We start from the raw sequence: 12,768 nt of genomic DNA on the forward strand, positions 1-12,768 counted from the left end.
AGTAACACTTACTTAGTCAAAAACATTGATTTAAATTTTTTGTTCTTGTACTTTTCTTGTGCCCCTTCCTCCTCCTCCTCCTCCCTTAAATAAAGTACAAATGTTTTACCCAAATTATTATTTTTGATCTGAGTGCCTCAGCAAAGTATGTTAGCAGTTACTCATTCTGTTCCTCTGGCAGGACTGCTGCATTCACTTTTGTTTGCTTGATTTTGCCCCAATCATGTATAATTTTGAGCATGAATTATTACACTAGTTGGAAGAAAATCCTGTCCCTAAACCTCAAGATGAATATTTTTCCATTTTTGTATGTGACTAAATATTTTCATTAGCTGCTGAATTGATCAGTGTGTCTCAACCATCTGGTATGTTGACTAAATATCTTGTGCAGTTTTGAGATCATTGATTTTTTTTTTGTCATTTTTTTTCTTTTTTTTTTGTTTAGGCCGATTCTGTATCTATGGTGGCAGAACTGAAGGAAACGTAAGTGTTATATCAAAATAATTCAAATAAACCTTTTTAAAAACGTAGGTTGCTAAGCATAATTTCTTCTGCAGCCTTGTTGTAAAGGATACAAAGATCAAAAAAGTTGAAGACCAGTTGGAAAAGGAGCTGCTCAAGTTAGAACACAATGAGCAAAGATTTAAGGTAGTTGAATTTTTCTTTAATTTGCAAAGAAATATGGCTTTATTTCTGTTAAATCTGCAGTGCTGTATTGCCATGAAGTTATCATGTGCTATTTAACTGGACTTGTTTCATTGTGATCCATTTTTTTTTTCCATTGCATAATGCTATAATTTTGTCGTTGCATAAAGGAGTTGCAAGATGATCATGATTTGCTCAAGAAGCAAGTGGAAAATGTCCAACTTCTAACAGCAGAGCAGGTAATTTGTCTTTAGTGAATTTTAAATTTGCTTTCTTTGAATGCAGACTGAAAACGTTTTGTTAAATTCAGAGAAGGATTTGAAGACCTAACCCAATGTGCACTGTCACTCAACTTCCATCCTTGTTCTTGTTTCTCTGAATCTGAGACAGGAAACCCAATTGGTGAAACTTGCCACCTCATCCCTAAATTTTGTAATTGTTTCTCTGGACCAGCTTAGATAGCTATGCTACTCTTTCTCCAAAATTGCCTTGAAGCTCAGCTCATCTTTGACCATCAGTCACTTTATTAGCAGTCATGTTCTGTGACTTCGTGTTTGTTCCATTGTCTTGTCAAGGGCTTTGGGAATATTTTGTTGTTTTAGAATTTGTGTAAAAATTGAGTGCTGTTATTGGGTCAGTATCCAATGAAAAGAAACATCAGTTTAAATTATTTTTGAAAAATCTGCCATGGAGCATGTTACATTTATTTATTCTCTTAATAGTATGCAGAAATACACATATCTGGCTGACCTGTATTTTTTAGCTATACTGTTCCTGGCCTATTTTTCATAAACATTTTAATTAACTAAAAAACTCGGTTTGGAATAAGTGTAGTTTTTAAAAAAACAAAATTGCAGTGTTCTGGTTCTTTATCAACTTTTGGACCTTGTGCCAGACACTAGTGTTACACCACTTTGCTGATAGCTAACCCACCTAGTCTGTATATCTGCAGTCACAAAAGGTGCAACCTCTTCATGTCCTCTTACCTCACAGTCCAAGGCTCCAGGTGAAGCAGCAATTCGTCTGCACATCATTCAATCTCGTCTGCTGTATTTGATGCTTGCAATATGGTCTTGTGTACACTGGGAAGACTAAAATGTAGATTGTGTTTGCCAAACACAATCACCCATACGCTCTGTCTGTAATTGACCCTGAGCTTTCGGTTGTTTGCCGCTCCAACAGACCACACTGCTCCCATGCCAACACATCTGACTTTTGAATTGATGCAGTGCTGAGGTGAAGCTCAACGCAAGCTGTAAGAACAATGTCATCTTCACCTAAAGTACTTTGCAGCCTTCAGCATTCAACATTTGATTTTAACAATTTTGGAGATTGACCGCCTTCTTTCATGTTTGTTATGTTATCCCATACCGCTAGATTGTATTTCTCAGCTTATCAATTATTTCTTGGTTTGTCTGACCCCCCACCTGCGTCGCACAGTCCTTTTTCTTCTCCCCCCCTCCAAAAATGTTCTCTTACTTTGTAAAACGGTCTGCAGGTTATCATGCTTTTTGAAGCTAGGAAAAGCTTTCACGTTATACAATGGATTTCAACATGTATTTTGTGAATTTCTGCATCTTCTTAGGTCTCCACTAAAGCAAATCTGATTAAAGAATCACAAGCTATGTAAGTATCCTTCAAGTAAGTTTATATTCCAAATGTAATATGTAGATTATCTGACTTTACTTTTGTTTGCAGGATTGAAGCAAAAGAACAAGAAATTAATAACTTGAAGGCTCTCCTGTCAGATAGTAGAGAAGAAATTGCTAGCTATGTGACAAAGCTGCAGGTAATCTGATTATTGGACTCTTCCTGCATTAAGTTTGAGCTGCAAGTGGTTGGTATTTCCCAAAATAAATTTCCCTTTTTTTTTGTTTTAAATAAAGGATTTTCAGCATCAGAATGCAGGATTGAAAATTCAAATTCAGCAATTGCATGAGAAAACCAATGAACAAGTAAGATTTTTAGATGAATGGTCGGCAATTGTATTTGTCTTGGTATTATTTAGTAACTTTGTTTGCAGAATTTATTTGTATTCAATACTGAGCTGTAGTACAATGGTTTATTTTTTAAAAACTCTAATGGCTATCAAATTGATATACAAAATTTCATAAACTGCTGACCAGAAGCTCTACTGGACTTGCTATATAAAGTGTGGTCAGATGCTAAGAATTTTGTAGTGAGTAACTCATCACCTGACTTTGCAAAACCTGTCTATTATCTCCACAATACAAGTCAGGAATCTGAAGGAATGCTCCCCACTTGCCTGAATGGGTGCAGCTACAACAGCACTCAAGAAGCTTGACTCCATCCAGGGTCAAGCAGCCCACTTGATGGACACCACATGTACAAACATCCACTCCCTCCACCACTGATGCTTAGTACTTCACAGTGTACATTATGTACAAGATCCTGAGACAGCATCTTCCAAACCATGACGACTTCCATCTAGAAGGGAGAGAGTAGCAAATAAATGGGTACACCATTTTCAATTACCTTCCTGACTTGGCAATATAGTCATCTTTCTTCACTGTCTCTGGGTCTTAATACTGAAATTCCCTCTTTAATGGTATCATAGGTCTAAGTACCGACATGGACTGCAAGGGTTCAAGAAAGCAGCTCTGCACCACCTTCTCAAGGTTAACTAAGGATAGGCAATGCATGTTGGCCAGCCAGCGATGCCTACATGCACAAGTGAATTTGGAAAGAAAGGATAAGGTCTTTTGACATTTGTTTCACTCACCTAATAAAAAATGTTTTTTCTTTCCCCAAGTGATCTGCATCACCCGTAAATGCCACAAATGTTGTTTTGTTCGAACTTGTATATAGCTGAAAACCCGAACATTTCAATGTGTGCCCACCTGTTGGGGATGGGAAAAGAAAAATGTTTTCAAGTGTTCAATTAGCTATGATTGCATGGAGGGGCAGGGTTGGTAGACTGCCCTACTCTTATTCCTATGTTCATATGCTTTTCTTTTGTAAGTTCAATGTGGTTGAACTTTTTAATGAGTACAGAATGTTTCTCTTTGAATGTAAATGACTAAATGTGTGCACAAGCATGAGAATTTATTTGCAGTCCATATGGCTTGTATCAAATTTTCTGTAATGAAACAGACTTTGTCAATGTGGAGATGGGTATGTCTTGAATGTCAAGCTTAGGTTTTGGTCATAATTTTTTTTTATTTCCTTGCAACAGGACTCTGCACTACTGAAGAGTGAAGTACTGCTGAATGTGTAAGTGAGCTGTAAGATGCAATTTTATATTTTCCCTCTTTGGGCAATGTCATCTTTATGACAATATTACACAGGATCTATTATCAGTAATCTCCTTTTCATCAGATACTGGTTTAATTTATTCCATGCACATACCAAGATAATTGTTCCAACTAAGTAATAAATTATTTAATTACAATAATGTAGCAAGTTATTACTTGTAAGTTGAAAGGTACCTTTCACAAACAAATGTATTCTTCACTTGTTTCAGTGCTTAACTGGTTACTCCAGAGAGCTGCTGTGTGACACGCTGGTGTCAAATGTAAAAATGAGTGCCTGCTTTAGAGAATGTGAACTATTTTCTGCAAAAGAAACAGAATGCTATGCCAACATTCAAACTGTAATTATTTTTTAGACTTTCAGAAAAAGATAAAGAGATTGATTCTTTGCTCCGAGAAACAGATTCCCTAAAGACAGCTGTTAATCAACAAAGGAAGAAAAATAATGTGAGTGTAACTCAAAGTAATTTGTACTGGATGTTTTAACTACAGGTCTTAAATATATCCAAAGAGGAGCTTTTGTTTTCTTATTAGATGGCAATAAAACGTACTTAGAGTGGAATGAGAATGTAACTGCACATGGAAGATGAATAAAACCGATAATTTCTTTCTAAGAACCTTAGGTTGGGTTCATAGCATCAGCAAGACTAAAGCAATTGAAAGTGATGCTGTGAAGAAACTGGGGGATGCCAAGCCTAGGTTTCCAATATTTTTAAATATAGAAAGCAGATGAGTTACACCTAAGGTCCTGCTGAAATTCTGTTTTTGTACTGAGACACATTGGTTAATTTCAGGACTGCAGTAGAATGTGAATAATGATGAAACAGATGAGTGCACATTTGTCCTATTCAAGAAAAGAGCCAAACCTTTCATAATACGGGAATAACCATATTCAAGGATAATCATAAATTATAGGGAGTTTTGGAATAGCTTGAAATCTCCCAATTCGTCAGCATTGCTGCCATTAGCCTTGGAATACTGGAGCATTGGCTATTTTGTGCCTGTGTGTCTTTATAGCCTGGAGGTCTATTCTGCACTTTCAGTAAATAAATCCTAAATTCATCAATTGTTGCTAAAAGCTGAAATGATTGGTCACCCTTCGCTGTTGATTTTTAAAAAATTTTACTCCTCATTTCAAACACAAATTTACAAGCGGTTGCTGCTTCTGAGATAAACTCATTGTAATTTCAACAGTATCATAAATTTTAGTTACAATGTGTTTGTGATATTTTTGAGTATACATATCAAAATGTGAGCCTACAGGCCATTTGAAAAGGGTGGCAAAAAAAGGATTACTATTTAGTCTTGTACGTCTTTGATCCAACATGAAGATGAGCCAAGTCCTTAACAGAAATACTTATGATGCCAACTGGCATTTCATACAATGAACATCTCTAGTAATAAATGAATGGGCCGTCATGCCAGTAAATGGAATGGCTTGATCAGCATCAGTAAGACAGGTGTCATGGTCCATCATGTTTCTATATCTTTCTTTATTAACATGGACAAAATAACACTGGAGCGATTTGATAGTTTAATGTATCTCAGCTCGAAACTTGAGGAATCTCTCACTGGATGTTGAAATCAACACAAACTTGGAAGATGCTACTACATCTTTGCTGCAAGTGGAAAAATAATGATGGCTATTGATACTGGTATCCATGAACTTGGGAAGCTGCCTGTTTGGAAGGGCATTGGAAGAAGATCAATAAGGGCAAAACTCAGCTGGACAGAGAAAACTGAGGTCAGCAAGTTGTGCATCATTTTAGCCCATTGTCTTCCTCTGTAACAAATAGGGCAGAGGCTGTAGTACCAGTGTGGGACTCGAGTTGTTTTCAAACCCAAATATTTTTGCTATCGAACCTTTTTTTTTTCCTGTGAATCAAGGCATCTGTCCTAGTCATCACCATGTACCTTTTAGCATGAATTGCCTAAGTGATGTACTTTTTAACAGGAATGAAGAAAACTGGCATACTTTCTTTTCTAACTGGAAGCTCTTCTCTTTCCAGGTCATATACCAAGGACCAATATCCTAGTGGGAGACTTTCTAGGGCTTCTTGGGAGGGATGTAAACTAGCCTAGTTGAGGGGGAGGGGTGGCATGGTGCCCTAAGCAGCAGTAAGACAAATGAAGGTTAAGGCTGGTACTGAAGTTAAAGACCCCCAAATTAAGTAGACAAGGCAAGCAAGAGAACAGCAGGAAATGACGGAAAACTAAGAATTAAAATGTATTTATGTCTATGTAAGAGGTCTGTCAGGCTTCTTGCACTCGGTACGGATGGGACTGGGAGATTATAGCTATTGGAAACATGGCTGAGGGAGAGACTGGACTAGGAGCTCAATGTGCCGGGGTACCGGACCTGAAATATTGAGCTCTGATTTCTCTTCATAGATGCTGCCAGACCTGCTGAGCTTTTCTGGCAATTTCTGTTTTTGTTTCTGATATTATAGTATCTTCTTCAGTTCTCTTGGTTTCAATAGGAAATGGCAGTTAGTTTCATGAATTGTACTATAGGCCCCCAAATAGTCAGCAGGAAGTTGAGGAATAAATGTGTAGAGATTGCAGATCGATGCTGGCAAGCAGTAGCTATAGATGAGAAATAGGAGGTGGAACCAAAGCAACTATTGGGGGTGCCAGAGGAAACAGTGTAGGAATGAGATGTGAAACCATTACAAGTGATACTCTGATCAGATAAATTTAAGAATCAAGCCAGGTGAGAGCCATTCCATGTGGATGGATGACAATGGAGAGGCCAAGAAGAACAAAGAAAATTTACAGCCCAGCAACAGGCCCTTTGGCCCTCCAAGCCTGAGCTGATCTAAATCCACTGTCTAAACCTGTTGCCCAATTCCTAAGCATCTGTATCCCTCTGCTCCCCACCTACTCATGCATCTCAAATGAGTCTACCGTGCCTGCCTCCACTACCTCTGCTGGCAGCGTGTTCCAGACACCTACCACCCTCTGTGTAGAGTACTTGCCGCGTGTATCCCCCTTTAAACTTTTCACCTCTTGCCTTGAAAGTGTGACCTCTCGTTATTGAATCCTTCACCCTGGGGAAAAAGCTTATCTCTATCTGCCTGGCTATATTCTTCATGATTTTGTAGATCTCCATCAGGTTCCCCCCTCAATCTCCTTTTTTTTCTAATGAAAACAATCCTAACCTACTCAGCCTGTCTTCATAGCATTGGAAGAGGATAGTGTGGTCAACTGTATACAAAGCCAGAGACTCTTCAAGAATGAAGAGGAGGAATGAATTACCTCAGTTACAAACATGCAGATATATCTGCATGTCATTTGTGACTTGGTATGAAGTATTTTGGTACTGTGCAGGAGTGGAAACCTAATCTCGGAGGGAATCAAGCATGAAGTTAAAGAAAAAAACCCACTAATTTTCTTTATTACGTGATGCATTGAATGGCATTTTTAATACCTGTGGCATCAAGGGTTAGTTTCTTGAGAGCAGTGACATTTGAAGGAAAGAGCACCTGATTGCAAGAATCATTGAACAACAAATGTTCATGTGAGCATTCGTTTTTTTTTTGCCAACTTCTGTTGAAAGCATTTAAAAACATGGATCATGAATTGGTGATTGTGTTCATTGCCAAACACAATATTAAATGCCTGTCATGAAACAATGGACGTTTTCTATAGGATCTATAACATACGATATATAGTTTACCAGGAAAGAACTGACTAGAGAATAAATGAAAGGGATGGGTTGATAATAGTTGTTGAAAGGTATGTGCACATTCTGATCAAGCTAACTTCTTTTGAAGCCTTGCAGAAGCAAGAAACAAAAAGGTAATGCATGACACTGAAAAGAATTCACTTCTCAGTCCAAGTAACTGATTAGGTCTTCTGATTCTGAACTCCTTAGTTCACAATTATGCTGAAAGCTTGGTCAACCCATAAGTCATTTTACTAGCCCAATTAGACTAGAATAGGGCAAGAAAATCCAACCCTGAGTGATGTAGGTTTTAGCCAATGGCTTGAAAATTTGAGTCATATTTGGAAGTATTGCAAAGGTAGTGTCTTTCTCCATTTATGTTTCTCATAACAAACGAAAGCAGCAGTTTGATATGCAACTGTCAGGCTTTGAGGAATACTGCTTATCTAAATAATTTAATCACTTCATCTCCTTGCCTGCCTCCTTCATCCTCCCCTCCCTTCCGTCCGTCCACCTGCCCTCCCCTCCCTATACCTTCATCCGCCCTCCCTCCTGCTTCGTCCGCCCTTTCGTCCTCCCTCCCCCCTTGTCCGTCTGCTCACTCACCCACCTGCCCGCCTATCCTCCTTCATCTGTCTACCTGCCCTCCTCCCCTGTCCATTTGTCTGCCCACCCTCTCATCCTCCCCTCTTCAGACTTTAATATTCCAATTTTTTTAAAAAGTCTGTTTGGTTTTTAAATTTTGTCCAATTTCCCAACTTGCCGCAAACCTTGCCATGATAATGTTTTTTCCTTTTAATTTGATACTGATGTTAACTTGGTTATGGCATGTACTTTTCCTCTAATCAAGATAATATTTCAAAACTGAAAATATAATCTTAAGTTACTATACCTGTATATCTCTATATTCCTATCCTTTAACCCAATTCTCCAGTTCATTTTGGTCAGTTCTGTGTTCATACTGTTGTAAATGCCTTCGGTTTAGCACTGGTCTTGGACCCAAGTACCTTATCTGCAAACTGAACCTCCTTTTTATCACTGCTACTTAACGGCACCTTTTATCGAGGACATTAAATAATCCTCTCTTGTTGCATCTCTGGGATATGCTGTTCTCCAAATCATTCTGGGTTGTGTTGTTTTAAGAAATTGTGTTTTTGTCAAACTGATCCAATGTACAAACGTAAAATTGCCCATGATTATTGTGGAATTTTTCTTAACACCTGTTCATTGGTGCTGTACACTCCATTTTACAATTTGATTACTGTTAGGGTGCATATCAACCCATCCCATAAATGAATTCTTACCTATGCTATTTCATTATCAAAACTGATGCTACAGCTTTATCTTTAGAATAAAGCTCATATATGTGATTATTGTACTAATGTGTTAATAACAGAACTGTTCCACCACATTTGTGTTAACTTCTGGTCTTTTTGAAATGCCAAGGCCTTTTTGAATATTCAGGTCATCCTGCTGCTGCATCTGTCAAGCCATAATTAATTTATATTTGTGCTGACAATCCTCTACTTTGTTGTGAATCGTAAAGGCTTTTGGATGCCAAGTCTTTAGGTTTTTTTGATTGGTGCTTATCTTTTAAATGAGGAAGGAAGTGCTGGGAAAAATTGGAATCAGTCAGGATAAGCTGGATCAGAAGGACCACACAGGAAGGTAATGTAACTCAAAAAACAGATATGTAGAGAAGGGAGATTACTAATATAGTAACAGTGGATAGCTTCGATGAAAGAGGGTCAAATTGGGAGCAATCTGGTCTTCAAAATAATCAAAACAGGCATTAAAATACAACCAACATAGTGTTTGGTTTACAGAGCCAGTTGGACAAACTTCAAATAAAATATTTGGAATGATCTATAGAATAGGAAGAAACTTATTGCAAATGTAAAAGAGAACTGCAGTTGCTGGAAATCTGAAATAAAACTCATTTCTGGAGAACCTCTGTGGTTCCATCTGTGGAAAGAAAAGAGTTAACGATTCCTATTTAGTGACACTTCAGAATTGTGGGTCCAAAACCTTACTATACAGTAATCAAGACTGGAAAAAGAAATTATTTTCTATTGAAGTATGCCGCAGCATTGATAAGTGGGAATACAGAGGGTAGAGATCATTTTGAGGTAAATTTGCAAGAGTTGCGGATAATCAATGTGCACAGAGCATAAAGATGAAAACGGCCTTGGTACATTTGCACTAATGTATAACTGACTTCCAAGTTGTAGGAAGGGAATTTACAGTCAATGAAATGAAAGGATTGATACCCAGTTTTCTGGGCATTCTAAATTATATTGAGATGGCGAGGGAGCAAATGCAGAAAGGAATTTTCCAAAATATAAAGAGGACTTAACGTTTTGCATAAAGATTTGTAACTCAGGTGCCACATGCTGTGGTTGTGGGTATGTTTGCCAAGCTGGGAAGTTAACTTGCAGACACTTTGTCCCCTGTCTGGGTGACATCTGGTGCTTTGAAGCCTCCTGTGAAGCTCTGCTGTACTGTCTTCTGGAATTTATTTGGTGAAATGTCACAACAGATCCGAAGTGTTATGTCTGGATTGGATAACTTGTAAAATCTCTGGTGTTATTGCCTTCTAGTTTAATCTTTTATAGGTTTATCGTAGCTATTAGTCCTTTTTTTTGTGTAGTGCATTTTGTTTTATCGATTCCATTAAAACGTCTCAACTGACAGCCAGACTTCTCCTAGCACTCAGATTCCTGACAGCCCATAACCCAACTGCCACACTCTGACAACAACTCACCCGGGACAAAAGATCCAATATCCAATAGGCTTAAAGTGATATCAAAACATGAGATGGAGCTAATCATTTTGAAGATCAAAAGATATGTTGATGAGGGAATGTGTTAGAAAAGAGTAGATGGAACTTGTTGAACTGTTAAAATTGTAATGGAGAAAATGAAGCGAGTTCTAGATTCCAGCACTAGCTGTGGAATTGAGAAAACGGGAGGAAATTAATCTCTAATTAAGGCCTAAGATATTCTAGAGTATTATGTACAATATTCACCTCCCAAAGGAAGAATATTGCTTTTACAGAGAGCACAGAATATTCACTTTGTATATCCTCTCCAACAGCGTTCTAAGTTTGAGTGATGGTTTTTGAAAATTCAATCTGTAAAACCGAACGTTTAAAATGACTGCATTTAAAATTGAAAAGATGCATCTGTAAGAGTAAAGCAAACAGTTTCCAATAAATTAATTATCAAGAATGTGAGATTAACTGCAAGAGATTTGGAGCAAAGAGTAGGCCGAAGTTCTTTGCTCACCATGGAGGATTTGGAATTCATTTTCTGGATTATTTGCCAAGGCAAGATCTCTTGGCATGTAAGTTTAAATTGAACAAATGAAAATGGATAATGCAATATGAAGTCAGACCAGTTGTGTGATCACTGAACGGTAAGTACTGATATGGGCTGGTTTGGCCAGATGTTATAATTCCATCTTGTGAAGTTGTATTTAATCAAGTTGTACAGACTGAGTGCTGCTGGTTCGTTCTTTGGATATTTTTGATTTTACCCAGGACAGTTGCCACAAGCATCCTGGATTTGGAAGGCAAAATTTGCTCAGGGTTTTACTTTCTGAACATTTTTCAGTATAGTCCTGCTACAGCATCTGACCCACCAAGCTTGATTGCACTCATTAAAAACAGAGCGGATGCTGTAAATCAGAAACAAAAACACAAATTGCTGGAAAAGCTCAACAGGTCTGGCAGCATCTGTGGAGAGAAACCTCGAAAAGGTCACTGAACCTGAAATGTTAACTCTGATTTCTCTCCACAGATGCTACCAGACCTGTTGAGCTTTTCCAGCAATTTCTTCTGTTTTTGTTGTTGACTGCACTCCCATTGTAATTTTCATAAAATTACAGACCATTTTGTCAAGATGCTAAAATGAATGTTGTCTGTCTGCCACAAAGGCCCTGATTCTTTGGGAGAGTCAGGGAAAGAAAATTGAACTAGTTTGTTCCTTGAACTGTTGCTGTAATAAATGTTTGTGTTTTTGTCACTTCTGAAGTTTCTATCAATACTTTGATCTTTTTGATCACACAGAAGTTATTGTCATACTTTTCACCTCCCTGATGCCTTTTACCTGACTGTTGTGGAACCATTAGACCAACCAATGTAAAATGTACTTGCATAGGTCTACTGTGTAAACTTTTGATATTTCTTAATTTGCTTGCTGTACCTCTTGTTTTCTTAAAGTAAAACTAATGCAGGAAGTACTTGGGTTAGTTGACTTCTGAGAGAGAAAGATGGATGAAATATTACCTTGTCTTTTTCAGATGTGTAAATCTACTACATTTGCAATTATGTTGATTATCTATTCTGTACTGCAGTTCTGTTGCCTTGGATTGAGCTAACATTTAACATGAATGAAATTGTGAAAATGTATCCCTCCTTTCTGTCGGCAAACCTTTCAAAGTAGATGTTAAGGTTTCTTTCAAACTTTGTTTTTCTTGTAAATGGAGCAAAGTATGCATTTAGTGATATTTCATTTTATATCACAATTGCTAGTCCCCAGATTTTTAAAAAGTCTAATCATAGAATTTCTTGGCTGAACTGAAATGGTTCTTTCTAAAAATAATTAGGAACTTCGGGAGAAAAACTGGAAAGCAATGGAAGCATTGACATCAACTGAAAAAATGTTGCAGGACAAAGTGAACAAGACAGCCAAGGTTGTAATAAATGTGGAAATATTTACAGTAGATGATTTCTGCTGCAATCTGAAAATTAAAATGACTTTAAATTTAAAGATACGTACTTAACTATTGCGCACTGTGCTTGTTCTGCTCCTTTTCCTGGATCTTTCATTTCATGAATGCATGTCTGTTTTGTTGATTTTATTTTAAATTTAGCGTGCAGGATCTTAGGCTGTTTTGCTTGCCAGTTTTTGTTTGTTGCCCTCCTTGGGCCCACTCTCTCTTTCTTTATATTTTCCCCCCCATTTCCCCCATTGCCAACCCACTGTCCTAAGACAGTCAGCTTGTGAACATGCTTCAAGGCCTGTGCCAATATTGTGAAGTAACTGGATATTTGGAGCTGATGAGGAAACTCATGTGCTTTTTGTTCTATTTCTTCTCATTGACAAATGACTTCCCAAACCATCTCCCCAGTTTACGGTTGAGAATATCAAAAGGTCAACGGTGAAATTCTCATACCCCTTG

At 37.7% G+C, this 12,768-nt stretch overlaps 1 protein-coding gene across 6 annotated transcripts in view; it reads left to right on the forward strand.

Annotated features, from left to right (window-relative positions):
- ktn1 (kinectin 1) overlaps window positions 1-12,768 on the forward strand; it is a 139,819-nt gene that overhangs the window by 104,436 nt on the left and 22,615 nt on the right. For 5 of the 6 annotated variants that reach the window (XM_043697722.2, XM_043697727.2, XM_043697728.2 and 2 more), the window contains 9 exons: window positions 446-483; window positions 558-648; window positions 816-884; window positions 2,231-2,271; window positions 2,344-2,434; window positions 2,532-2,600; window positions 3,842-3,879; window positions 4,274-4,364; window positions 12,193-12,279. In XM_043697722.2, coding sequence (XP_043553657.1) covers window positions 446-483; window positions 558-648; window positions 816-884; window positions 2,231-2,271; window positions 2,344-2,434; window positions 2,532-2,600; window positions 3,842-3,879; window positions 4,274-4,364; window positions 12,193-12,279 — 615 coding nt within the window. The remainder of the gene's footprint in view (window positions 1-445; window positions 484-557; window positions 649-815; window positions 885-2,230; window positions 2,272-2,343; window positions 2,435-2,531; window positions 2,601-3,841; window positions 3,880-4,273; window positions 4,365-12,192; window positions 12,280-12,768) is intronic. The other variant, XM_043697726.2, reaches the window with a different exon arrangement.

This window comes from Chiloscyllium plagiosum, unplaced genomic scaffold (genome assembly GCF_037043375.1).
Source record: "Chiloscyllium plagiosum isolate Xiang-an unplaced genomic scaffold, Cpla_swu_hap1 HiC_scaffold_8, whole genome shotgun sequence".
In the NCBI taxonomy this organism is placed as follows: domain Eukaryota; kingdom Metazoa; phylum Chordata; class Chondrichthyes; order Orectolobiformes; family Hemiscylliidae; genus Chiloscyllium; species Chiloscyllium plagiosum.